We start from the raw sequence: 26929 nt of genomic DNA, 5'->3' as shown, positions 1-26929 counted from the left end.
CCCCTCTCGCCGCGGGACGTCGAGTCGACGTCGGTCGGTAACGTTAAGAACCGCAGAAATCGGGCTCCTTGGGGAGGGCGATCGGAGAATCCTCCGAAACGGGGGAGTCCTGCCTGGAAGGCGTCTCGCGGGGTGGTGAGAAAATTGGGGCACGCCACCGAGAGGCCGATTCTCGCCGGAGATCTCTGGGCAGGAATTCGGAAGAACGGGGCTCGGAAGTCACGGGACCGCGTTTTTTCTCTCCCTCCCGCCTAAGCTCCCGAAATAATGCCGAAAATCCCGGTCCCAAGGACCCCGGTCATCGAGGGACCGTCGCGCCTTCGCCCCTTCGGGCGTCTTGCCCGTCTCGCGGCGGCTCGCTCTTCCGTCCCTCCCCTGCGGCGCCCGTCCCTCTCCGGCGCTCTCCCCTCCGCCCCACTCCCGCGACGGCGGCGGCGGCGGCGGCGGCGGCGGCGGCTCGGCGCGCTCGCCGGCGCCGCGCGCCTCGGCGGCTCGGGGTCTAAGTCTGGCAACGCCGCCCGGCGCTCGCTCGGAGGCGTCTCGGTCTTGGCGACTGCGAGTAGGCGCTGAGTCTGCCGAGTTTGCCTACCGGTGCCGGGTACCGCGCGAGAGAGCGCCGAGTGTCGGGACGAGAGCCTGCCCAGCGAGAGCGGAGGCGCGCGCGAGGGAGCGAGAGGAAGAGGCAGAGAGGGAGAGAGGGGCATGCGGACGACCGAGTCGCGCCCGACCTAGCCCGGCCTGCGTCTCCCTCGGGGGCCCGAGGCGCGCCCGAGGCGCGCCCGAGTCCGAGCGAGCGGGAGGGCGCGAGTGGGCGCGAGTGGGCGCGCGCGCCGACGCGCTCCGAGACCGGGCCCGAGTCGCGCGGCCGCCCCCGAGAGAGACCGGTCGAGGGAGAGAGACGCGCCGGGCCCCCCGGTCCCAGTATATCACGTGCCGAGCCCGCGGCCTCCGCCGCTCGCGACCGCCGGCGTAAATGGCGCTCTCCGCCCAGAACCAGTCCACGTCGTTCGTTAACTTGTACTACTCGATGGTCCAGCGCGCGGCGACGCGCTACTTTAAGGAATATTACAATTCCGGTGAGTACCACGACACCCCCTACCTCCCCGTCCCTTGCGGAGCCCCCGGACGGGTTCGAATTTCCCGCGCGGGACGGACGGGGCGGGAAGACGAGGCGGCCGAGCCCGAGCCCGAGTTTGGAGGAAATCGGCCGATCGGTGGCTGCGGGGTCCGGGGTCGACGGTCGGACGGGGATTTATGTTGCACCTCGAAACTCGGGTCGAAACGTTTGGACGGGGATGTGGTGTCGGCTTATCCGGGGGAGTTTGGTGCACCAAAGAGATCGGTTAAATTCGCAGGGTCGATCGCAAGTGCCGAAGTGGTGAAGTTACCTCGAAGTGCCGGACGGGCTGTCGATGACTGAAAATCTGGAGCGTGAACGGACGTTATCGGGGATCGTTGAAAAATATGCTAATGGTGCTCGATGACGGATCGTCGCGAACCACGAGAGTGGCGAGTGTTCCGCAAAGCCTTTCGCTCGATCTTCGTGAACGGCGACGATCCTCCGTCCCGAGAAAAAAAATGGAGAAAGTGGCCATGTCGATAAGTCAACTTTTCGGACGAGTCTCCGCGTCGGAACGCCAAAAAGATCCGCCGACGATCGAGACGTCGGAACAAAGTTTCGGTCGCGAAGATCGCGACAAAATTTTAACCGTTGGCAGCGACGACGATAAGAATACGGACGTTGATAACGGGCGGGTAGTGATCCGGCGTAATTTCGGAATCGAATTCGGTGGTTAATTTATAAATGATCAAAGGGTGGAGACTAACGGGGGATGATGATGTCTATATCGGTGAGCACGTGAACGTGGACAGGGACGAGGTACGAGATCGACGTTGAATCGCGGCCGAAAAATAAAAAATCAACGATCCGCTCGGTCTATACGTTTAACCGCTGTAAAAATTGTAGATATTCCGAGGGGAAAAAATTGGTGAAAAAAAAAATTCTACCCGGGTTAACGGATCGTCGGTAAACGACGGAAGATCTCGCGATGGTCTAACCTATCTCTCCTCGATGATCGGCGGCGAATGACTACCGACAATTTTCAATTACCTCGCATTACCCCGAGAATCATGCGGCAGTAAACGCCGCGATGACTGTTCTCTCTCTAACCCCCGGCTGCGCGAATGTGCGGAGTAACGTTTGAACCTTGACGAACGGGGCAGAGCAAAGAAACGAGGAGGGCGCGATAGAGAAAGGAAGAGGGAAAAATCGGCGATAATGAGTAATAATGAGATCGCGGGCAAGAAGAGTGACGACATGACCGGCTCCCTCGTTTTGTTTGCGACAAAAGGGAGCCCGTCGAGCTCGTGGCCGTTGAAAATCGCCAGAAGCTGACCGACAATCGATGACAATCGATTCTGTCGCACGATTTATTTTGTCAACCCTTTTTCTTCCTTTTCTTCGACGAAACGCGGAAAAGGGGGAGTTTATGGTGCAAGTGCACCTTTGTCGACGAAAATCGGGGCACAAGATGTCGATGACTCTGGCGTAAGACTCGGTTTAATTTAACGTTGACTTTGCGAGGGACGTTGGGAAAACGCGGAAAACCCTCGCGGGGAAAAAAATGCGGCCGTTTTGCGCGGCCGTTGGGCGTTAACGGGCTAATTTCATCGACGTTAACGCGCCGCGCGAAATTATCCCCGGCAAACGGCACCGCTGGGAAAATGCGAATAAATGATCGATACCGAAGAGAAGGTCGGTGGGTAATCGATTTATCGATCGTGGCGCGAAATCATCGACGCGGCCGTCCCTTTTTGCCGGGAATTTTGGGGGTTTTCTAAAAGGCCAAAAATTATCCGAAGGGGGAAATTCGGTGGCGTTGCGTGTCCGAAAAATCGCATTAAGCGTATATATCGTTTCGTGCAATTTTTTTTTCTAGACAATGTTCATCGCGAGCAACGTTTCCTTCGTCCGGGAGGATAAGGAAGGAAAATCTATCATGGTTAAAATGGCCGAAACACACGACTAACTTTAAGTCCGGTAACGACCGAATTTTGTTAAACGGGAAATTGGGCGCGCGGTGGACTCGGAATTATCGAATTAAGAATCGATATTTTCCGGCCCGATTAATGTGGCTGATAAATGAATACGACAATTGGCCCCTCGCCAGGATGCGTTTGAAAACAAATTGCATTTTCTATGGGGGAAATTTATGAAATAAACTCCTCGTCTACGCTCGAATCCGATCCACTGTTTTAACGAATTACCCTTCCTTCCCGGTCGTTTGTTTAACGCCATTTCACGCCTTGTTGGGCCGCAACGATTGTTAATTGAGGACCTCTGCTGATTACTCGGAAGCCTGTTTTTATTTCCTTTTTTTCGGTACGATTTGAACCACCTCCAAAATTCGTAGACTCTGAATTAAAATGATCTCCTCCCGTTTTATCTCACAGGAACGTCGAGTCGAAGGATCGTCGACAAAGTATTCCCCCGATTTTTTGACATCGACGGACGTGGGAGATTTTTTCTTTCCTTCCCTTTCATTTTTTTTTTTTCAGCGGAATCACAGAAACGTACTCGCGAAATCGCGGTTGCGATTAAGAGGCTCGAGTAATTGGTAATTATTTTCAGGTAACCAGGCGCGAAGTAACGTCGAATGCGCAGATTGAAGGAATGGTAATTCGCGAGTCCGTTGGATCCGGCCAGACGGAATGTTGGCTCTTTTATTTTTTTTTGTTCCTCCCTTTTTTTTTTTAACGATGACGCGACGGGGCTATAAAACAGCGGATATATACCGGGAATCGATTCATCCGGTCCTCCCTTGTGGCGAAAAAAGTCACTCCGTAACTTTTCCGAAAGGTGAAAGTCTGCCTCGGTTCGCGAAATAATTTTTTTTTGTAAGGTTTTAAGTAATTCACCTTTTTTTTTTCGAGGAAATTGTTCGTTCAACGACGTTCAGGAAAGGTCGGGGCTTGTCGATTCGAATTTGCCGGGACCGTGTAACGCGATTTCTCGTTTACTCGACATCTCTCTCAACCGTGCCCCGTCATCTCGGGCCAATTATATATCGCGCTCGATAACATTATTGCACCACTTGGAGAAATAAAAAAAAGAAAAGAGCGAGAGGGAAAAGGCTCGGCGATAAGTGGCCGTTGATTCGACTCGCGACATTGTCCGAAAAATTCCCTGGTGCCTTGTCGAAATGTAAATCCCCAAATGAGTCTCTCCTCCGAATGCCGGCAAACTCCCCGTGTAAAAAATAATAACAATAATTTATTTAGGATACGTTTCGCGAAAATTAACAGAGCGGGATGCTGTGCAGGTTGTACCCGGTTTCGCGAGATGCATCAAGGATTTTTCGCGCATTTTACCCGGCGATTCCAGGACTCGAGATCTGGTAACGGTGTGACCTGATGAGAGCGTAATTTCCCTGCAGGTAACCGCAGATTACCTCCAAGGAAATTGTGGTAATTGCATTATATATCCGTATCCCCAGAAGTGACCGGGTTCCTGGGACACCCTGGATACGTCGCGACTTATTGGGGGAAAAAAAAATACCTTTTCGGTAATCTCGTCGTTAATCGAAGACGCCGTAATTATTTTCTAGCCATTTTCGAGATTGCAGAAGAAAATTCACGCCGATGTAATTCTCCTGCACGGCGAGATAACTTCCTAGATATCCCATCTCGGATCCTTATCCAGATGCCTCGGAAGCATGTTTTATCAGCGACTGTAAACGGTTCTACGGTACATTATCGGATTTATTAATATCAGCTGTTCGCGCCGCCTTTTCCGCGAGATCGCCTATTCCAAGATTTGTAGAAATCCATGCCGACCCGTTAACGGTACGATGGGAGCGTAATTTTACAGTAATAACTCGCTTACCTGGATGCGTCTCGCCATTCCCCAGCATCCCAGCATCCATATCCAGACTCTGGATGGCCGTTTTATCAAAGCGCGACCGCGAGTGTCGGCCGGTGCGTCGTAGAGAGTTCACTAATTAAACTCGGTTAAAGTCTCTCGCACGTTGGCGAGGCTTTTACATGATTCTCCGGCTCTAGCAATCAGTGTCAACGGATTAACGGGCCGATTCGATGCGATGCATAATTTCGCGGATAACTGTCTTCCCTGTGAAACGACCTTTCGCATCCGGATCCGGATACTTTGGAAGCGCGTCTCCACGGGTGCAGGAGTCTCCCCGAAATTGTCGATCTCTGCTAGTCCCTAACAACGAAATCTTCCCTAAAAAATTAAAATATAATTTTCGGCCTGAACTAACTCCTACATATTTTTGAAGAAATTTATTCCGCGCGAGGTGACATAAAATTGGGGATTCTATCGGCGACGATTCGCCCGCGACTTATCGCACCGAGGAAAAGAAACATTCGTTGAACCAAAGAAATACTTCTTTTATTATTTTATTTATTAATTCCGATGAGTCTAGCTGCGTATAAATAAAAAATGAAGGATGTTTCGGAAATACGTCCTTCGCGACTACTCCCGAGCACAGGTGCTAGGCACGAAAGACGAAGAGCGAAGGGTCCCCGGGAAGAAGAGGGAATAGGAGAGAGGGAAAAAAAAAGAATTCCTAATTCGAAACCCTCGGGCGCCATCTTGGCTTTCGCTCTCTTTCTCTCTCTGTCTCGCACGCATCGAGGATGCGTGCTCCACTTCTTAATCTCCTCTTTCACGAGGGCGATCGTAAAAAGCGGCCGCGACGTCCACGTGTCACGCAGACGTTAAGTCGACTAGAAGTGACTTAAGAGACCGAAGGAGCGAGAGAGAGAGGGCGAAAGGGAGAGGAACGGACAGTCCTGGGAGCGAGAGGAGAAAGAGGGACCCGAGCAAGATGGACATGTAGATAAATTCCAAGAGCAGTCGGGATGAACGAGGACCGACGATGAGAATGGCTCGTCGCCTTGAAACGCCTCTTTTTTGTGTAGCTATCCGAAAATGTGCTCGGCTAATTTTGTTCCCTTTTTTCCCCCGTCCGTAACTCCTCAAATGGAATTTTTTCAAGGGATTTTCGAGGCGTCCTGAAAGGGGTGGCGATCGAAAATCCCGATTTTTTTAAAAGACAACCGATGAGGATTTTTTCTCGTTGTTCTTTTTTAATATCAATGCGATGTCCAATTTATTTCCATTTTTTTTTAATTCGGCATCACGACGGTGGCGCGAATTTTCACCTATGCGAGGAAGAGGGGCCGCAAGGTGTGGCGGAAAATAGACGAGCGGGTGAGAAAAGGAGGGAAATGAATGAAGGAGCGAACGAATGAATGAGCCTACGCGTTACTACGCGATGGCGCGATAACGGAGGCGCACTGCAATATGGAAACGTAACCTAACACCCGTAATGAGGAAATTACCGTAATTATGCCGTAAAAGCGTATTAGGCCGACATTGTAAGGTCCGTACGGGACGATTAAGCCCCTTCAAGCTGGATCTCGGAGTCCTCCGAGGTGTTGGGAATATTTGTCGAAATTTTATCCGACTTATCGATAAGGATCCATGCCGCGGAAAATGATGGCATTTCCCGACGCACTCTTGCGGGAATATTTTTATGCACCGGCGGGCATCGTGCAGGTGAAATAAGAATGCAAGGTGCGTAAGGCGAATAAAAGTGCGAGCGGGATTGAATGAGCGTATGGGGAAAAAAGGGAAAGAAGGGGATGCGAGTGAATGAGAGGAAAAAAATGAACCGGTGAATGAATGAGTCGCTTTACTACGCGATGACGCGGGGTGCATTACAAAATGAAAACTTGCCGGAGAGCTTCGAATGGGCGTCGCGTTTTCCGGGATTTTCGAAAATTCGTCCGCGAATTTCGGCTATTTAAAAGGGGAAAAAAAAAAAGAAGAATCGACGGCTAGAAAATGATGGGCAAAGCCGACGCGTCGATGGACCGGGTTACGTTTTCTCTCACTTTTTCTCTCGAAAGTATCATCAAGGGTAACCCACACCGTTTCGTCTGAAATTTCATCCCTCGCCACCTGTCTTTCGATCGGTAATTTCGAGCCGGGGGATTGCCCCTCCAAGATGCTTTCGGAATTTTCCGGAATTTCTGCGTAACGACGCGTCCAACCCTTTTATCCGATTCGGAATTCGCGGCGGGAATTTTTCTCTTCTCCGCGGAAAAGCTCGGGAGAAATTTCTCCCCCTCGCTCCGTGGCTCGTAGAATTCTCGCGAAAGATTCCGGAGAGCGCCTCATCGGGGAAATCAGGGATTGGCCTTTATTTTAGCGAGTTCGGAAATAATAACGAGATGTAGAAAAAATTGCAACGCCCGCGGCTTACGATTACATAATCCGAACGAACGCGTGCGCGGAGATAAGCGGAAAAGAGCCTCACCTCGAGGATTTGCTTCGACTTAACCTCGTTATTCCGGAGGTCCAAAATGGCGCGGTAAAGGGAAAAGGGAAGGAAAAAAAGTGAACAAAAAGGATCTAGAATTCGCGATGAGTCCTTTTCTCGTCGGTGGCATTCAATAATTCATAAGAAATATCCACAGGCTGGACTCGGCTCGGCGCGTTTTGCATGCCCGAGGAGGAGAGTCGCGGATCGCGCCGAGGGGTTTCCTCTCTGTTTAATTTATTAACTCCGCGGCTCTCCCGGAGTCGGCGCCCGCGCGTGCGCGCGCGCGTCCACGTGGCAGGCTAACAACCGAGGAGGCGTAATAATTTTTCTCGATTCTGGGAAAAAATGTGGGGCGCCGTATCTTATCGAGAAAAGGAAAACATTGTTCGCACTCGCCGATAGAGCGTAAGAGAGAGAGAGAGAGAGGGAGCGAGCGTGGACGGGAGAGAGGGGAACGAGACGGAGCGAGGCGGGAGGGAGCGAGAGAGAGAGGGCGACTCGCGTTGGTCATTGTACTCCTCGCTATACTTAGATATGCGCCGTCGACTTTGAAGTTTGCCAGCGACGAGTGACACGCGCCAGACGTTTTATTGCCAGCTCGCGGCAGCGCGAAGGGGGTAATTTCCCCTGGAGCCGGTCGGGCCAATGGGACCGCCGGCTCCAGCGGAAAGGGCCCGTGACTGCCCCGCGAGCCGCCGAACCGGACGGTGAGCGAGTTCACGTGACTTTTCTCCTCCTTGAGGAGAAACAATCGAATATCCTGGACGAGAGGTGGACAAGTAGATTTTTCGTCAAACGAAGACTTGCCGATGTCCGTTAACGACGGTGGAAGGAATTCTCGATTACTTTAAACGTACGTACAGGTTACTTTATGCGAGGGCGAGCTAGACAAAATGGCGGCGCTCGTCCGCCAGGTGAACTTCGGCCTCGTCTGGGTTTCCGCGTTTATTGTCTCCCACGAGGGAGCACCTCTCGCGCTCGATGATTCACCGGAGGAGGCCGGAGGAGGCCGGAGGTGTCCCCGGTTTTTCGATCCGCTGGAATATGACGGCGGCCGGCCTTGGGGGAGTCGGACGCGGAATACAGCGCCGAAAACTAGTAGCGGGAAAGAAACGCCCGGCTGGAGGACTTCTCAAGTGCGCCAACGCTTCGCCCGGCTAAAAACTCGAATGGCGAGAATGCAAAGCGTCGGGCCTCGAGGCCGCTCCTCGTCTCGCTCGATACTCCTGAAAGTCGATCTCGCTCGATTCTCGTCGCGGCCATTAATTCTTCGAGCGCCGGATTTTCGGCCCGGGCAAATCTGTCTCGACAGGGATTACCGGTGTTCGATAATTTCTCTCTTTTTTTTTTATCAATTAAGAATATTAAAATTATTCAAATTGAAAAGTCATCGATTTTTCTCCAATGGGAGGGTGAAGTTAAAAAAATTGCGAGTTAAATCGCATTTGGGCGTTAGGTAGGGGATCGACATTTTCTACCGCGGTTTCGCGACCGCGTCTGATTTTCGCCGGACGAAATTGCTGGCAGGCGGGATTTCTTTTTTTTTTTCCCTCTTTTTAAGGAATTATGACTTCCCAATCCAGCCTGCAGCATTCAATAATATGCAGGCCGACGTCGCATGCCACGTACATGTGTGTATATATGTATATATATTTTTCCGAGGCCTTCCAGGCCAGCTGCAGCGACTGCAGTTTTCACCTGCATAAATCGGGCCCGCGTGCCATTCCGTATTCACGATTTGCACTAGGCTTTTTGCGAGACCCGCCGGATTACTCGGTCCTTCCAATTCTTCGTCCCTCTCTCATTTTTACCCCTTTCCCCTAAAAAGACATCGACGAATCCGCCCGGCCTGCGAGTTATCTCAAAACGTCGTTCTCCTATGTATTTTTATTTTCCGTTGCGCGTGTCATCACCGAAAATTCTCGAAAATGAGTCTCGCCTGTTTTGCATTTTCTAATCCCCGTCTAAACGCTTCGAACGACGACTAGACGCGGAAACGCGGGGCGGTGCAACATCCAACGGAGGTTAACTGCCCCGGCGTGCAGGTGCAGCGGGATTGTCGCAATGCGTCCCCGCGCGACGTTCCCAGAAATTGCTTTTCCTTTTTGGCGGCCCGGCCTTGTCCCACCTGCCGGGTAATTTCGAAAAACTAATTTGAACCTCGCCCTCGAAATTTGCGTCAGCTGCGCTTTCGCCGGGTGGGTCGACGAGGGTCGGCGAAAAATTCATGAAAAATTCGAGAAAATCGACCGAACGGATTTTGCCAAATTTTTTTTTTACCCTCCTAAATCCTGCGAAAAATCCGCCGAAAGGATCAGCGAGCGAAAATAATCGGGAAGGATACGATTCGTCGCAATTTGGATCTCGGCCCTTTGGGGCGAGCCGAGAAATCGCTGGCACTTGTCGCGAGTCGATGTATCGTCGTTCGGCACCTAAACGCGCATGGGTTAACCCTCCACCACGTGCGCTCGATATTGGCAGGTAACTCTTTAAAGTTGGCAGCGCGATTGCCGGCCAAGTTCAAGGAACTCCTCGTGCCAATCTTAAAGACAAGCGAAACCTACTTGAGCATCGATCGGACTCGGCCTCCCAGTCGGACGCTTTAAGACGCGGACCGAGACGCGAGCTCGATACGCGAAGATGCACCCTCTCTGCTCCGCCGACTCGCACGTGCATCCGCGGATTAGACGCGGATTAGACGGGTATAATGATCCGCGCGGCGAATGCGAACGCGATAACGGGCTGCCGGGGGGGATTCCATGCCGGCTGCCTTTCTCGATTTCTCGATGCGTAACCTCGAAAAATGGAATATTCCCGGATATACCCGCAGAAAAGAAAAGAGAAACGTTTCATTAAATGGCATCAGGAAAATTGAGAGCGAAAAAAAAAGAAAGTAATTTCCTCGCCTTCGAGACCAAAGGCCCGCTCGCGTTTTCCTCCTTAACCGCGAGTCGTGCGCGGGACAACGCGTGCTCGACTGCACATGAAAGTCCACGCTTCCGGGGGACTGCACTCGCGGTGCTAAACGTCCACCTTTTTCGAGCCGTCGCGCATAACCCGCGGATGCATAAGGACGCGCCGTCGCCGACACGAGCGGTGCACTTAAGACTGCAAAGTGCAACCTCCCACCCCTTCCGCGCTCGATTTCGGCAGCGACACCCTGGACCCATCCTTCGGTTAAACGCATCACCGGCGTCCCCTGCTCCCGGATCCGGAAGAAGATACGAAAATCCTCGGGCAGACCCGCACCCGCAGCGAGGCGGAAAAAGTAGCGATCCGAAAATTGAGGAAAGAAAGGAAGAGCTCGAAAACGCCGAGAAATCGCGAGCAAGGGCCCGCGGGCGTTCCGGGGAGAAAAAATCGCCATCTTGGAAAAGTCCAGCTCCCGGGGGGTGGGGAGGCGTCGGAATCGAATTTCGCTCCTCCGGCCCCTCCCCCGGGTTTCCCCGTTTTTCCGAAGGGAGAGCGCAGAGCCAGACTTCGAATTCGCAAATACGGACGGCCGGCCCGCCCCCGGGCGGGAGGTTTGGGGGGGCGAAAAAACCGGGCGAGGGGGGGAACCGCTCGCAGCGAGAGTAGTGACCTCGGGTGAACCAGCGACACACGGCGGGGGGCAGCTACGCCGTCGGCGACCTCGGGGGCGACCCGCCCGCTTAAGCCTAAAGAGGCGGGGGTGGGAGCGGGGAGGGCGCGGGGCCGGGGGGGAGGCGGCGGAAAGGAAAATCTTTAAAAATACCGTCTGACGAAAAAGGTGGCCGCGCGCAGGCGCGGCCCGCCGCCCCCCACCCGCCGGCCTAACCTCACTTCCCGGGCGGCGTGCGAGGGGGAGGACCGAGAGGGGGAGCGACGCGACGCGCCGGCCAAAACAAATCGTAAAGACGTCCGTCCCCTACGCTGGCCCTTAGGTGGAGTGGGTAGGTCGGGGTAGCCTGGGGTAGGTTAAGCGGTGGGTCAGGTTAGGACGGATCAGCCCGAATTTAGGGGAATCGGGATGGAACTGCCCCGAGGAGGGAAACGGCGAAACCGGCGAAACCGGCGGCGGGATCCGACAGGGTTAGGAATATCCGGAATATCCGGGAGGAAGGAGAGATGGAATTAATTTATCAGTCGCGACTGTGGATATCGATCATCGGACGATCCAGGGAATCCTCGAGGCCGTCGTCCCGTCGCTCGGGACGTCGCCGATGCCTGAAAATCGCTCGTCCAGGAGTAGGCGTCGCTCTTTGCGGCGAACTTTCGTGATTTCACGGTCAGTCGAGAGCGAAGTTTCGCGGAAGCGCGACGACGGTCCCTTTCGCCGGTTAAACTTACGGAATACGTAATCGGTATAAAGAGACAGGCGCGGGCGTTACTTTTCCCTCTCCCCCTTTCTCCCCCGGGGTGGGTCTCTCTCTCTTTTTTCTCTCTCTTCCCTTTATCAAGGACGCAGCCGCGAGTGGCCGCGATAGGTGCGCCCAACTCCGAGAGAGGAGGTCAAACTTCCCGATAAACTCCTCGCGCCGAGTTCGAAGGCGACTCTTTGCTCTTCGCAACTTTGGGCATACCCCGAAGACCGTGGAGGCCTTCCCCGAGGTGCAGCCAGGCTGATCTCTCGTTCCCCGGTTTTCCACCCAAAAAATTAAAAATCTCCAACCCGAAAAAAAAATTATCAAATAAAAATCTCAAACTCCCGATAGTTTGGAATTTTCTCCGGAGAAGAAAAAAGGAGAGACGTAAAAAAAATGAAAAACAATTCTCAGAGAATTTCATCCCAACGGTTTTGGATAACTTTTGTTCCCTCGAGGTGACGCGCGACGGAGGACTCGCACGAGGCGAGCTTCTCGAGGTTTCATTGAACTTTCGGAATTATCTAATCGCGGTGCAACCCTTTGAAATGAAGTCTGGGCCCCTCTGTTCCCCCGTCCCCCTTCCCTGGGGGGAAGGCAGGGGGATATACAGCGATTCGGTCGAGGGTATTTATAGCCAATCATCGGTCGGTGATTTATTAACACTCGCGAATCGAGGCGCGAATCACCGTCCGCGATTCGCTCCGAGGAGGGAGAGGAAGGGAGAGGGGGAGACCGATTTCGAGCTTTTCGGACAGGCAGACACGTAATTGGGTTATCAAAATGGCCCATTATCGCCTCCTCTGACGACGCGAGGTTTCGTAAGGAGAGCGCTCTCGGAGACGAGGATCTCTTTATTATACCGGCGGAGAGATGATGGAATGATTTTTTTTTTTAATTCGGCAATGAATGGAACTTCTGTTTCCTTTTTTCTTTTGTTCCAAGAACGAAGCTCAGATTTTTCTACTTTTATAATTTCCGTGGATGGAATATTTTTTTTCTTCGATTTGGTTACCGAGAGCTTTTGCGAGATTTATTCTCGTCTTCTAGGCGGCATGCCGCTGCGTTCTCTTCTCGGTGCAGCTTCTGGGGGCAAACATTAATATTTGAGATGCTGGAGATGTGTACACGTCGGATGCAGTTTACGGATGCTGAGAGTCCGGTGGACTTGTTGGAAGAGAGAGAGTAGGAGAGGGTCGCGTTCGCAAGACGTATCCACTTGGGGGAACTCGTGGGGTGAGGTGTTCATAATTTTGAAATCGAATTTTTTACCAGTGAAAAATTTGGAACGTTCAGGGCGTAGTGGAGGTTGGTAATTTTTTGGTCACATATTTTTTTTCTAGAATCGCGAGAAACGGATTCAAACCAGTTTCGGCGATGACCGCTCGACTGATAACGTATCGCTTTCGGCGATGATATCGCAATTAAGACGTCAGTGTTCCGCCTCGCGAGAAGAAGAAAATAGTAAATAACGTTTCTCTTCTCGATTTCCACGCCGGCGGGAATCTTTTTTCCACGCGACGGAGAGCTTTCGCTCCGCGGCGCGGAAGGGATTAATTTCGGAAAATGGGATCCCTCGGGGGCGAAATTGGGAGGACTCGTCCGACCGGGAGGTTCTCTTTTTTGCTTTCTTCTTCAGGGAGAAGGAGCGACCGAAAATAGAAAGAAAAACGAGTGATCCGGAAAAATCCTGAACGCGCGATTCCTGATTTCGGAATTTTTTGTCTCGTCCGGGAGTAAAAATTGTCGGGGCTATTAAAGGAACGTTTCTCTGGTTCCGTGAAAATTTCTTCTCCGCACGGGAGTATCGATTTTCTGAAACAAAATGAGGGGACAAGAGAACATTTTTGGGAAGCAGTAATTAACCGAAAATGATGGGAAAATTTCCGTGACTTCGATTCCCGACCTCCCGATGTGCAACGCGGGACGTTATTACGAGCGATACCACGGTGAAAAAGGAAAAGGTTCGGGAGAGGAAGAAGAAAAAAGAAGAAAAATCTCGAAACCAGGGAAAAGTTTAATTTAGACACGGCTTTGACGGCGTGGCTCGTCTTGCCGCGCGTTTGCGAGGGCTCGGTTTTAATTAGAGCACCCCTCGTAATCTCCAGCGTGCAATTATGTCAACTCGCCGGACATTTTTAAACATTTGTACACGGAGTAATCAGTGCCGTGCAACCTTGGGATGCAACAAGCCCCCCTTGCCGGCGTCCCTTCTGCGCGCGAAATGCACCCCAATCGCGAAAAACTGGCTCCCCGAGATTTTTCCAGATTTTCCGAAAACCCGGTAACTACGAGCGCGCGTTGCGAAAACCTCCCTCGAAAAAAAAAAGAAGGCGAAGTAAAAACCAAAAATCCGCGAATCTCGTAATTTCCAGGGGCTTCCGATATTCACCAAAAAGTACTTCATCTCGCGAATCAAAAGTCGGGCTTCCCGAGTCTCGAAATTTTGCGATGAAAATCCCGTTTTCGAAAAAAAAAAAGGAATAAAAAGAAGAGGAAAAAGGAAGAAAAACGTCCCCCCGGGCGCTCGATTTTCGGGAAATCGTTAATTGACTTTTGCAAATGGAATTTCACGTGGAATCATTTTCCCGCGGCTTTCGCTTTCGGGGCGGGAGGTTTTTCTCTCTCTATCTGCTCCTCTCTCTCTCGATAGCCGCCTGCGCCGACGAAAAGAGCACGGCGCGAGGATAATTGGGATTCTCGCCGTCTCCGATTGACATTCATCGCTGTATCGGGTACCCTTTGACGGATCCGCGGTGTGCCCATTTTTTCCTCTGTTTTCCTTCTCCCTCTTCCTCGCCCCCAGTCCTCATTTTTCAATGCCCCTCCCTCCGTCTCTCTCCGACTCCCGGCACCCCGGTCGCCCTCTCTCTCTCTCTCCCTCGCTCCCCCTCTGGATGATGTTCATCGATGACTGGATTGGCGCAACAATGCCGCGGCCCCGAACACGCGTCGGGGCTGCGTTTCGGGCCAGATTTTCCCACCGCGATTCGGACACTTCGCCCTCCATTTAATTCCCGCCATTTGACGGCCGATTTCCATCAATGGGACGGATTCATTCGAGGCAAATAGAGCGCCGGACGGATTTATAAAAATGTTTGCTAATAATCGAGCGCCAGAGGTGTCACCCCAGTTTTCGAGGTCGCGTCAGGACTGAATTTAAATTCGTTCGATATTTCTTCCTCGTCGCGGTAATGATTATACGTTAGCAAGAAAAATGGATCTTGGTCCATTTTGAAGGGACTACATTTTTTTTTTAAAGATGTTCAATATTTTATCATGACCGTGTTTTTTTTTTGCGAGGGATTTATTGACATCGGCGATCGAGCTTGAGGGAGTCTTCCGAATTTTTCCCGGATTTCTGAGTCGTGCTTTTCAATCTGCTAATATTTAGACGTTCGGCTTTAACGAGTCATTGGCTTCTCGGTTGGAACCTGGCGCTCGTTCAAGCAGAAAGAAACGGCCGTTTAACAAAGCAGCACACCGGCAAGTGCCGAGACAAACTGGGTCAATGGACCGCGCCGCAAGTTTCAGCGACTCGAGTTCACCCGACCACGTGGTCCGGGTAAACACCGGGATTTAGTTCATTACCAGACACACCGAGTATACTGTTTTACTTAAACAACGGCCCGATTCACCGGCCGGATTTTACGAAGGATTAAAGCGAACACTGGGCCTCTTTTATTCGTCCAGAGGTTGATCTCGATTTTCCATAACCGCACTTGACCGATTTTTGGGAAGCTGACCAAGACGAAGGGAAGCTCGTTTATACCGCGGGAAATCATGAGATTTGCCCCGTAAAATCACGAATGATTCGGTGCACCATGTTTGCCCGGGATCGGCGACCGTTTCGAATTTAATTATGCGCTGTCGTGGGAAAAAATTGAATCTTTCATCCGTAGGAAAAAAAAAAATAGAATTTACCGTCGATGGGGAAAAAATAAGAGCAAGACGCCGAATCGAAGTCAGGAAATTCGAGGCCGGAATGGACGACGACGACAGGGGGCGATTCGGGGGCCGTTAAACCGCGCTCGGCGTAAACGGACGTTAAGTCGAATGTGCAATGAACGTCTTGCACCTACCTGTTCGCGTAGGTGCCACGTTCTCCCCGCAGGTGTGCCATCGGGCCGAATCGTAAACCATTTAAGTTACGACGCGAAACGCCGCCCTTGCTCCGTCATCTTTCTCCCCCCGGCTCGTTTCTTTTCTCACGCGGCCGAGAAAAAGAACAGGGACCTTTATTGCCGGCGCGCACAAAAGGGAGCAAAAGGGAGAGCCCGAAACCGAAGAAATAAACGAGAGGGAAACGACACGGGCGATCGGATTTCCTCTTACACGGTTCGCGTCGCGGGATCGGTTTTCGGCTGGTTTTCGGATCGTATTGGCTGGCCAGCTCGAATCGCTCTGGATTAATTCTCGATCTCGATTACGCCTAACCTAAAAGTCGAGGCCAATTCGTCGCCCACTGCCTAGTGCCGGTCGCCCTAAAACGCCTTATTCGAGTTACAGTCAGATAATAATTTTTTTTAATTAACATAATATTGCTTTGGAATTTTATTAATCCGCGGTTAATTAATCGTAGTTAAAGAATTTTGCGCCACTCACGGTTGGGGCACTTGGCCCTTGAACTCGGATGTCTGGTATGAGTTAATTCGCGCTCCGATTAAACATTCGGATCGATGAGTCGAAACTCGCCGATTCCCCGTCGCTTTCCGTGAATTAAGCAGGGGCATTAATCTGTAACAATTGGACCGTCAGAATTGATAACTCGAGGCGTAATTAGAATTTCGCCGGCGAAGTGAGGTTGACGTACATCCGTCATTAATCCGTTCTCAGGACGAGTGGGGATTGGTCGGTGAAAGTGAATTAATGGAGGCTGAATCGCTCGAGCCGGCTTTAATTGGGCTCCTAATTGGGCTTTAATTGGACAACTCGGCTCGAAGGTGCCATTTCACCGTGACGTCTTGGTTTCTCGGCGGTTTTCGAGATCGGTGAAAAATAAATAAAAGAGCGAATGCGCCAAATTTGACGTTTTTACGCGTACGCTCCTAACCCTGGATTTATTAATCCGAAGTTAGGTCGTGATTAGGTCGGCCCGAATGTCGGCGTTACTTGGTCTCGGCTGGTAACGCACCTCCGGGTCGTTAACGCACGTTAACGCGAACGTAAACGCGAGCCCGGCTTTACGACGACGGCCTTCGACCGTGCGGAACAGCAAGTGGAACTTAATGGCCGTTGGTTCTCTCATTAAGCACCGTGCACTTCCTCTGGGTGATCACCAAACCCGTCATCATTATCCGCCTCTTGCTGGTCCGTGGGTTTTGCTCGGTCCCGGTCTTGTTTGTCTCTTGACCGAGATGATTGAATTAGGATCGCCGGCACGACTGAACCACGTTGGGTTACCTTAGTTTAATTTCGTTTCGATTCGTTTGGGTCGGTTGAATTTAGTTTAGCTCGGTTTAGGTTGCATTACTTAACTTCGAGGTAGATTAGGTAAGAGCGCCGCGGCCCCGCGGGAGAAAATTCGCGAGGACTTTTTTCCTCTGGCATTTTGCACCCCGTTCGAGTCGTTTTCGACCAGAGGATGGCAGAATTCGGAGAGGCCTTTTCCCCCGGAAATTCGAGGGCGAATTACGGAGCCTTGTTTGCAATCGAGTCCTCGGGGTTTGGGCGAATTGCGGGACGATGTGCTTTTCCAGGAGCGTTTCGCCGGTCGCCTTCGAATCGACGCTCCCACAAAGGGGCTCAGCGGGGGCCGCGTTATTTTCAAAGAAAATAGCCCCGCCTGAAAGGGGGACCCTCGACGAGAAATGCTCGGCAGAGGCCACTTCGAAATTGCGGGCCCTCGTCTCCGTGGGGGGAAAAGCCACGGAGTCAGAAAAAATACACCCGAAGAAAAACACTCGCTGAAAACTCGAGGAGAGCCGCCGACCCGTAACGAGCTCACCGCGGATGTAATGTCCGGACAATTGTCCGAAAATATCAGCCAATTGAAAAAGAATCGTACACCGAGAACGGAAATTTCATCGAACCGGAGGAAGGTACCAAAGAAGTATTTCAGTCGAGTCAAAGAATTATTCTTTGAATTAACGAGGTACTTCTTGGGTTCGCTGCATTTTCTTTTTTTTTTTCTCGGCTCAGGAACGAAGGAGGTCTAGGTGCGCGATATCGAGGTCTCGGTGCACCGCGGAGATGCACCTGGCGGTCTCGGCCCTGAAACCCGTAAAACCCGTAAAATCCGTAAAACCCGTAAAATTGGAGCCATTACCTTCGCGGTGGTCGACTATTTTCCGGTATTCGATGTAAACCTAGACCCAGGAAAGAGATATGGCGTCTTCTTCTCTCCTCCTTCCCGGCTGGCATTGACTTACTGGCGGTGGTCTCTTCCTCCTCTCTCGGTTTACCCTACTTAGAAATCGACCCACTTTCGGCGAGGTTGCTCGATAATACGTACGTATACGTGCATATACGCGGGTACATACATATCGTAAAGCTCCTTCCGACCATCTCGGGAACGCATTTCGGGGCGATGTCGAAAAGGAAGGCGAAAAGTCCGCCATCTTATTTCCCCCCCTGGAGAATGCGCTCGGAATTGAAGCGCCACGCGTGTTAAGATGTTAATTTATGAAATATCAGAGTGATTCAGGCGTGGAAAGGCTACTTGGAATTTATAATAACTCGGATGTGTGAGGCTGCATTAATAATCCCGGCCCGAAGTGCTGCACCTTTCCGTTTTTTAATTGCCGACTTAATGGGGGATACGGCAGGCCCGTTATTTTGTTATTCGTTAATTGGCATAATTGGCTAATTTATCAATTAGGGAGTGCAAGTAGGAATCGAATCCATCGCAGGATCCGACCCCGATAGGTGCGTTTGCGTAATTTCCTATATCTTTCTGCGTCCCGTTCTTCGGATGCGTTCTTCGATTTTAGAATTTCGCACAATTTCTGGCGGATTTTTGCCGACAGGGAGCGTTAAATTTCGGATGGAATTTCTCTCTTTTTCCCCGATTTTCTGCCCGGCGACATCCCGGAACGACGAATCCAAAAATTCTGGTCGTGTTTTCACTTTGACGCCTACCCCGGCGTGTCCGAAGAAGTCGAACGCGAGTCGCATCGGCGCTTCGGCGAGCGGGAGGGAAAGAGAGGGCGCGATGCCGCGACCTGCGGAGCGAGAGAGAGATGAGATGGGTGCATCGAGTCACCGGGGAGTCCCTCGCCCTCCCGTGGTTTTCTCTTTCTGCGGATCGCAAAAAACACGTCCCATTCAACCGGGGATATTGTTCGCTCGTCGACTCGCTCGACGGAATTCGAGCTCCCCTCGAGAGCGACACGCGAAGGTATTCGCGAATCCTGAAGAGGACGCGGAAGACACCTCGCGAAAACGACATATCCAACACGTACGTACGTTCCGACAGGAGAGGTTTTATCTTGACCGCCTGTGACGACGGAAAACGACTTTTCGATGCTTACCTCGAAGAGGTATTCCTTGGAGTCAAATTTTCTTCGACGATTTCGTTTTATCCCGCGAGATTATACAAGAGGGATTTTTTCTTTACTGATTGCATCTCGTGGCGCGAAGAATCGACCATTGGCTCGAATTTTAGCAAGCGCAGGAATACGTGAATAATTAAAAATAGGAAGAAAAAAGGAGCCTTTGGCACACTTGGACCGCGCGACAAAGGACGAGGACGGGACGAGCGTTCCTGGTTTATTGTTTCGATTTATTTGTTTCCTTGATTCTTTTTTCTTTCCCCTCGGCCGGTCTCCATGGGGACGCGCGGCATCGCGTTTTGGTTTTTTTTTCTATTTTTCTGTTTTTTTAGAAACTCGATTTATCGACGTTTCACCGCCGAGTGATAAATATACGCAGGATGCGATCCTTCCAGGACGACCGGGAGAAAAGGGACGTTCGCGGGACGGAAGTCGAACCAGGGAAGTCTATCGACGTTACTGGTAATTTCACGAATTTACCTGTAAATTGCATTTCGAAACGGCAGGAGTACCAGAAAATGTGCAACGGTGCATCCTTGGTAGGCGAATTAAACACGGTTACTCCTTCGGTGAAAAATCGCTGACAAAAATCATGACTATCGTGGTTCCTTGAAAGTCTTGAAGTCCTCTGCGGTTTGGCCTTTTTTCGAGGGGAGGGACCGAATTGGAGATGAAAAAAAAAAATGAAAAGGTGAGAGACTCGACGTAAAAAGAAAGGAATCTTTCGCGCTCGAACGAGATCGTCCTTTTCTTGTCGGGGATCCTTTCCAACGTGCGGTCTTGGCGACCCACGTCTTTGTACCCTTTAAAAAGTCGAGGCAAGGTGCCTCGAAATGCTTAATTCCGCTTTATCAGGGGTTTCTCTCTAACCCTGAAACGCCTTCTTTCCCCCGAGATTGACCGTTTGCCCTGCGCACTGCTACGCAAGGGCCCTGAAAAGTCACTCAGAAAATCATCGAAAAAATTTTTTTTTCAAACCATTCTACAGACGATCGCAGGTTCCACGTTAGAATTGTATGAGAGAACGAAATTATTTCCCAGCTGCCATAGAATGTTGCACAAGTTGCAACCGCGTCGAGGCGACCGCGCAGTTCGTCGAGTCGCCGACTCGGCCACCTCCTCGCAAAAAGTCTGAAAATTCCGCAGCCTCCGCTCCGCAAAAAGCCGATGCATCTTTCGCGCTCGAGCGGCTCGTTATTTCTTTCTGGCGATCGTTTCCGACGTGCGGTCGTGGCGCCCCTCGGTTCCAGGAGTCGATCTTTAGCGCTTCCAATGCGGAACGGCGATCCTCCTCGGCCAAGAAGATGGCCACGGAGAGTCGGCCCGCAAAATCAGAGACTGCCCCGCGGAGGCGTGAAAATCCTACGGGGGCTCCTCGATATCGCCGATTTCTTGCGTTCCAGTGCGTTAACCGGCCAGGAGAAAAATAGGAACGGGGCCGAAGAAACTGGGAACCGGGAACCAGAAACCGCAGACCCTGAAGGGACTCTTCAACCTCCTGGAACCGACCTCTACCTGTCCCCGCGACTCCGAAATTAACCTTCTCCTCCTTTTTTCATCCTACGTTGCGTACTAAATTTATTTTCTAAATTTTACATAAATTTCCTCGGGGACTTCGATCGAAGGAAATTCATGAAGATATCTAACCTCGGGATAATGACGGTACCGCGTTGAAACGGATCTGTAGGTTTTCTTAGTCTCGTAAAATAAATACAGTTAAATCGCGTCGTCCGGCGTTCGCGAGCATCATGGCGTCCGTTCCGTTCCGTTGCCCAGTCCAACCATCTCGATAGCGGAAAGAGTGGAAGCCTCCGACTCCGCAATCTCTCTTACAAGGATACTTTGTATCCCCGGACGTTTCTTATGGTCCAAAGCAAGTCCTCGGTCGTCTTCGGTTCTGGATGAAGGAACGCGGAATGCCGCCGCCCGTTCCTTGGCGCGATCCGGTACCAAAATGGCGGCACTCCGGTTAATCCTTCGGAACCGTCTTCGTCGTTTTTCGAACTAACCCCCTTCGCAAGAAATAAAAAGTATTTAGGAAGAAATTGAAAAATGAAAATTAAATTCCGTGGTAAAATAATCGCAACCAAATTCGCGGGGTAAACTTAAAGTCGAGGGAGGTTCGGGTTAACGTAGGAGGCGCGCGAGAAATGTCGCGTCTCATTATCGCTCCGTCCTAAGCGGCCTCGCAAAGCCAAAGGATGGACGGTTTATTTAGGGGCCCCTTGCCAACTGTCAACGAGCCGGCGCAGCCGGGCGTAAAGTGGAGCGAAAAAGAATTTCATAAGGTGCCTCTTGGCCGGCACTCGAGACCTCCCTCGGGAGTTGTTTCTGCCGGGATAAACCGGCGACTTTGACGCTCGACGGGACGACTTTCTGGACTCGGAAGAAAGCCCGTCTCGCGACGATGGCTCTCCCCTTTCAGAAAAAAAATGTCCATTAGGCTCCGCAAATCCGATTACACGGTCCAAACCCGAGAATTGCCCGCTTCTTATTTAAACAACGGCTAAATCGATACGTAGATTCGACGTAATCTCGGATGAATAAATTTCGGCGTCGTCGGGGATGTGAATTCGGTGGAACTTGGGGGAATTAGCTCGTTGATTAATCCAATGGGCGAGCAGGGACTCCGTTAAGCGGCGCGTTCATTAGTTCGGCGTTGTTTCATAATTGCGGGGCGTTTATCGCCCCCGAGGGGGGAAATAAGCCGATCCTTTGTAAAAGCTAAACTTCCCGATACGGAGTCAACGATCCCGCAAGCCATCGGCAGTTGAAACTTTCTGACAAATCGCTCCCTCCCCCCGACCTTGAACTTGCCGCATTCCGGGACGCGTAACTAAATTACGGAGCCATTTAGGCGGCCACCGTTCAAGGGTGCTTCCGACCTAGGGATTTCCCCTAGGCGCCCGCAAACTCCCTATGCCGGGCGTCGACCCCTCCGCGTCTCGCTTTCATCGGCGAGTGATCTCTCCGACTCCGGAAACTCGAGCAAAAATTAAATCAAGCCCCGTCTTTTATTTTCTCCCCGAAAGTCTGTAATCCTGAGTTACCGTTCACGTTTCCCGATTAATCCCCGAAATATTCGAGTCGAGAATTATTCATTGAACCAACAGAATGTATCTTTGGTCCCGTTCAGGGAAATATCTCTTCGGTTCGATGAAATTTATTTCTCAGGGCAGGAATGAAAGATGACAAGTGTCGCTAAACTGAATCGGATCGTTTCTCCACGAAATACCCAACATTCCGCTAGAGATCATTCCCGGTGCGCGCTTTCTCCGATTTAACCGCACAATCGTCCCGATCACTTCCCGATCGCCCTTAACGCATAAAGTCGGGAAGGCCGACCGATCCTTAACTCGGCGATGAATAATTCAGCGACGCCGAGTAGCCTACTCGCGACGATTACGCGCAGCTTCGATTTTTGTCGAACGGCGCGGCCGTTTGTTTCTCTCGGGTTCCGCCCGCGGAAATCGGCCGCGGTGGCCGCCGTATTAGAAATTCAAATGCACCCGCGAAAACGGTACCGCGCGTAATCGCCGTCGCGGTCCATCGAGCTCTCCGGTGAGCGTTGGGCGAATCGGCGAAGAATCTTCGCCGGAAGGGTCGAAACCCTCGAAATTTTATTTTTCAAAAAAAATTTTTCTGGTTGCAGATACCGGCGCGCCGTACGTGCTGTACAAGGACAACATGGATCGGCCCCAGGGTCAGTGGGGCCCGGGGCCGGGGTCCGTCCAGGACGGGAGCCTGTACGGTCAGCAACAGCAGCAGCAGCAGCAGCAGGGATCCTCCTCGTCGGGGAGTCCGCAGCAGGCCTGCGGCCCCCCGGTCGAGGGGGGCGAGAGCGGCCCCGCGCCCTCGATGGCGTCGCCGGTGCCCTCGCCGTACCCCTCGTCGGCCCAGGATTCGCAAGCCCTGAGTCCCCAGGACGAGGACATCCAGTCCGGGCAGCAGGCGGCGGCCCAGCAGCAGCAGCAGCAGCAACAGCAGCAGCAGCAGCAGCAACAACAACAGCAGCAGCAGCAGCAGCAGCAGCAACAACAGCAAGCTCAGCAGCAGGTGCAACAGCAGCAGCAGCAACAGGTGCAGCAGCAGCAGGACCACTCGCCCCAGCAGCAGCTGACCCCCCACGAGGTGGACCGCGGAGAGTGCTTCCCGGGCGACCTGCAGCAGTACCCCCAGCACTACTTCAAGGAGGCCAGGCCGCACCCCTCCCCGTCGGTGCCCCCCCACATGCTGACCCCCGGGGGATTCTCGGCGCTGCACTACCTGAAGCAACCCGGAGTGATGCTGACCTCGCTGGGCCAGGGCGACGGGGGGCCCGGCCTCGAGGCGCACCAGTACGCCGGGCCCGGGCCCGGCAACATGGCCGCCGGGCTGCCCGACATCGTCCAGCAGAGCGGCAAGCCCTCCAAGCCCGCCAACAGCGACCTGCGACTGTTCAAGTGCTTGACCTGCGGGAAAGACTTTAAGCAGAAGTCGACCTTGCTCCAGCACGAGCGGATCCATACGGACAGTAGGCCCTACGGGTGCCCGGAGTGCGGCAAGCGGTTCAGGCAACAATCCCACCTTACCCAGCACCTGCGCATACACGCTAACGAGAAGCCCTACGCTTGCGTGTACTGCGAGCGCACCTTCCGTCAGCGCGCCATCCTCAACCAGCATCTGCGCATCCACTCGGGTGAGAAGCCATACCAATGTCCGGAGTGCGGAAAACACTTCCGTCAGAAGGCGATCCTGAATCAGCACGTCCGCACACACCAAGGCGAGCATTTCTCTCTGCCTCCCAGACTCCCAGAGGGCGTCCGCCACGAGAACACTTTCCCACCCACCGCCACCGATGCTTCTTCTAGCTCTACTTCCCGCCGCTCTTCCGCTAACTTTGCCTCTAGCGCGACCCCGTCCCCCGCGAACGCGCAGGGGACCCCGGACGGGTCGGACCCGAAGATCCCCGGAGAGAGGGCGGAGCCCCTGCCGCCGGCCATCCGCGACCTCCCGCAGACCCCTGCGTCCCTTCTCGACCACTTCCGACCTAGACGTTGCGCCCGGTACTCCTCCGCCCTGTGCAGGGCCATCTCCGCCGCTCTGCCCCATCTCACCGTCACTCCCGTGCCCCGCGGACCCGACAAGCGGTCGCTCTTCGCGGGCGGGCCGGGTCGTCCTGGCGTCACCGTGGACCGGTTCGACCTCGGATTCTCGTCGGACAGCGACTACTAGGTCTCGGGGATTTCCCCCAATTTTCTCGGATTTTTTCTCCGGCCCTGCTAGGATCGCTCTCCGGGTCTTCCTCTCTTCGACGAGGATCCAAAATCGTTTCGCGCCGATCGGGAACAGGGACAACGGGGGCGAGAGGGAGTCAGGGATCGGAAACGCAGAGGAACGTCCAGAATTCGCGAAAAGATGGGGCACTTTCTACCCGGGAAACGTCGAGTCGCGGGGACCGGATCGCATCCCTGCCCTTCTTGCCCCTCCTGCGACGATTTTCAGGGGACCGGTCTCGGCTTCTAGTTTTGGGTCGTTACGCGTAGTTGCTTATTGCGCCGATGAATTGTAAAATGGCAGTTCCATTAAACGAATGAATAATTATCAAGGACTCGATCGCCAAGTCCAGCTGGACCGGTCGCAAAGGAGGAACGTCGCCGGTTAAATTCCTCGGGGGCGTCGCCCGAATTCTAGCGGCACCGCGACCGGAGTCTCGCTTCCTCCGGTTTCATCCCACCCGGGTAGGTCAGGCCCCATCCCTCGTCGGAGCACGTTTAACCAGGCCCCGGCAAACTAATACCGCCACCCTAACAGCAGCCCCAGGTTCCAGGTCCCGATCTAAAGGTAACCGTTGTCCTTGCAGACGTGAGCCCGCACCTGATCTTCAAGAACGGGATGACGCCGACGCTGTGGCCGCAGGACGTGCCGTTCCCGCCGGAGGAGGGGAAGGAGGAGGTGGCCTCCACCTTCGGGGACACGGACACGCAGTCGGGAGCGTTCAGTCCGGCCCCGGACGCGAACTCGATCCAGTACCCCGCGTACTTCAAGGACCCGAAGGGGGGCAACCACGCGGTCTTCGGGGCGGGGGGCTCGGGGACGTTCGGCGCCCTGCAGTACATAAAGCAGCAGGGGGCAGGAAAGGGCTGTCTGCCGGACGTGATCCAGCACGGCCGCTCGGCGGGCATGCCGCTCTACGTGCGCTGTCCCATCTGCCAGAAGGAGTTCAAGCAGAAGTCGACGCTCCTGCAGCACGGCTGCATCCACATCGAGTCGAGGCCCTACCCCTGTCCCGAGTGCGGCAAGCGGTTCCGCCAGCAGTCCCACCTGACCCAGCACCTGCGCATCCACACGAACGAGAAGCCCTACGGCTGCGTCTACTGCGGCCGGAACTTCCGGCAGCGCACCATCCTGAACCAGCACCTGCGCATCCACACGGGGGAGAAGCCCTACAAGTGCCAGCAGTGCGGCAAGGACTTCCGGCAGAAAGCCATCCTGGACCAGCACACGAGGACCCACCAGGGGGACCGGCCCTTCTGCTGCCCCATGCCCAACTGCAGGCGCAGGTTCGCCACCGAGCCCGAGGTCAAGAAGCACATCGACAACCACATGAACCCCCACGCGGCCAAGGTGCGCCGCAACTCCACCGGGGACTCGAAGCCCCCGGGGGCGGGCGCCACCCTGGGCCCCGTGCCCGTGCCCCGGGGCCTCACCCCCGCCGTGGTCAAGCCCGAGCTGTACTTCCCGCAGTGCTACGCCCCGGCCTTCAACCACCAGCCCCCGGTGTCCAGTGCCCAGTTCCCGGGGCAGGCCAACGGCGTGGCGGTGGCCGCGGAGTTCAAGCCGCCGACCGGACTGCCGCCTCAGTGACTAACCGTCCACCCTGCAGCCTATTAGCCAGCAGGAATTCCCCTGAGGTTCCAGCGCTGCCTCGGCTACGCCCTGGGACCCGCCGCCGACCCGGCCCACCGCCGCTACCAGTGATCGGCTCCATCCCCCGCAGCGATCGCAGTTCCTACTTTTCGTTGCGCCTCCCCCGACCCCGACCCCGACCCCGTCTAATCGACCATCCTCCCTGGGGTTTCTTCTCTTTCCCGCAGGCGTGCGTCCTCGCGAGCCGGAAACTTTTTTTCCTTCTCCCGGAAGAGATCGTCCGGGTGGAGCGTGAGAGTCGGAGAGAAAGAGACCGCTCGCGTCCGCCGAAATCGGTTGAAAGATGTTCGATTTTCGACCAGACTGAAACGATTGTGATACAATATTTAACTTGCCTACGTTTTAAAATGAGGGAAGGTTTAGAGAGAGATAAACGGAGTCCGTGGAAGGTCGAGCCGAGCGGCCGGATTGACGGTGGGACGCGCGGCGGGGTCCTGGAAACCCACGGGTGTATATACGTAACGGACGCTGACCATGTTGCGAAACTGAAAGGGGCGACGGGAACGGGTCCGAGGGGCAGGGGGTGGTCCAAGCGGATCGACGCTCAGGGTGGGGACGAGGCTTCGAACGAGATAAGGGGTCCGCCCGATCGTTTGCGGGTTGCTCCCGCAGTCAAGGAAGTTCCTTCGTCCGTGAGGGTGTATCCCCACCTTCGAGGTCGGAACCCATGGGAATTTCCCGTGGCGCCGACGTCGGACCGGGAGAGGACCCTGGCCCAACCTGGCGGAAAGACCCCGTGCATCCCCCGACGCCTGGAGAAGGCTTCTCCTATTTCCGGGCACCTTCCATCGGCCGTCTCGTGGCCGTTCCGACACCCGAAGAGCCATCCCGAGGTCGGAGGACGCGCAAG

At 53.6% G+C, this 26929-nt stretch overlaps 1 protein-coding gene across 1 annotated transcript; it reads left to right on the top strand.

Annotated features, from left to right (window-relative positions):
- Positions 1-973: 973 nt before the first annotated feature.
- LOC105694978 (zinc finger protein 569) lies at positions 974-26167 on the top strand. Its single transcript, XM_012416180.2, has 3 exons — positions 974-1076; positions 22823-23932; positions 25013-26167. Exons 1-3 carry the CDS (start codon positions 974-976, stop codon positions 26014-26016), a joined length of 2217 nt encoding a protein of 738 aa, XP_012271603.1. The 3' UTR covers positions 26017-26167.
- The last annotated feature ends 762 nt before the right edge of the window (positions 26168-26929 follow it).

The sequence above is a fragment of the Orussus abietinus genome, unplaced genomic scaffold, assembly GCF_000612105.2.
Source record: "Orussus abietinus isolate OABI.00-Male unplaced genomic scaffold, Oabi_2.0 scaffold59, whole genome shotgun sequence".
Taxonomy (NCBI): Eukaryota; Metazoa; Arthropoda; class Insecta; order Hymenoptera; family Orussidae; genus Orussus; species Orussus abietinus.
Note: the sequence above shows the minus strand (reverse complement) of the source record. Positions and strands in the feature narration are given on the sequence as shown.

Bases quoted from the DNA above. Each gene is read 5' to 3' on its own strand.
- LOC105694978 (XM_012416180.2), top strand. From the start codon at position 974: ATGGCGCTCTCCGCCCAGAACCAGTCCACGTCGTTCGTTAACTTGTAC. The intron at 1,077-22,822 runs GTGAGTACCACG...TTCTGGTTGCAG, and splicing joins TAAGGAATATTACAATTCCG to ATACCGGCGCGCCGTACGTG. The intron at 23,933-25,012 runs GCGAGCATTTCT...TTGTCCTTGCAG, and splicing joins GCACGTCCGCACACACCAAG to ACGTGAGCCCGCACCTGATC.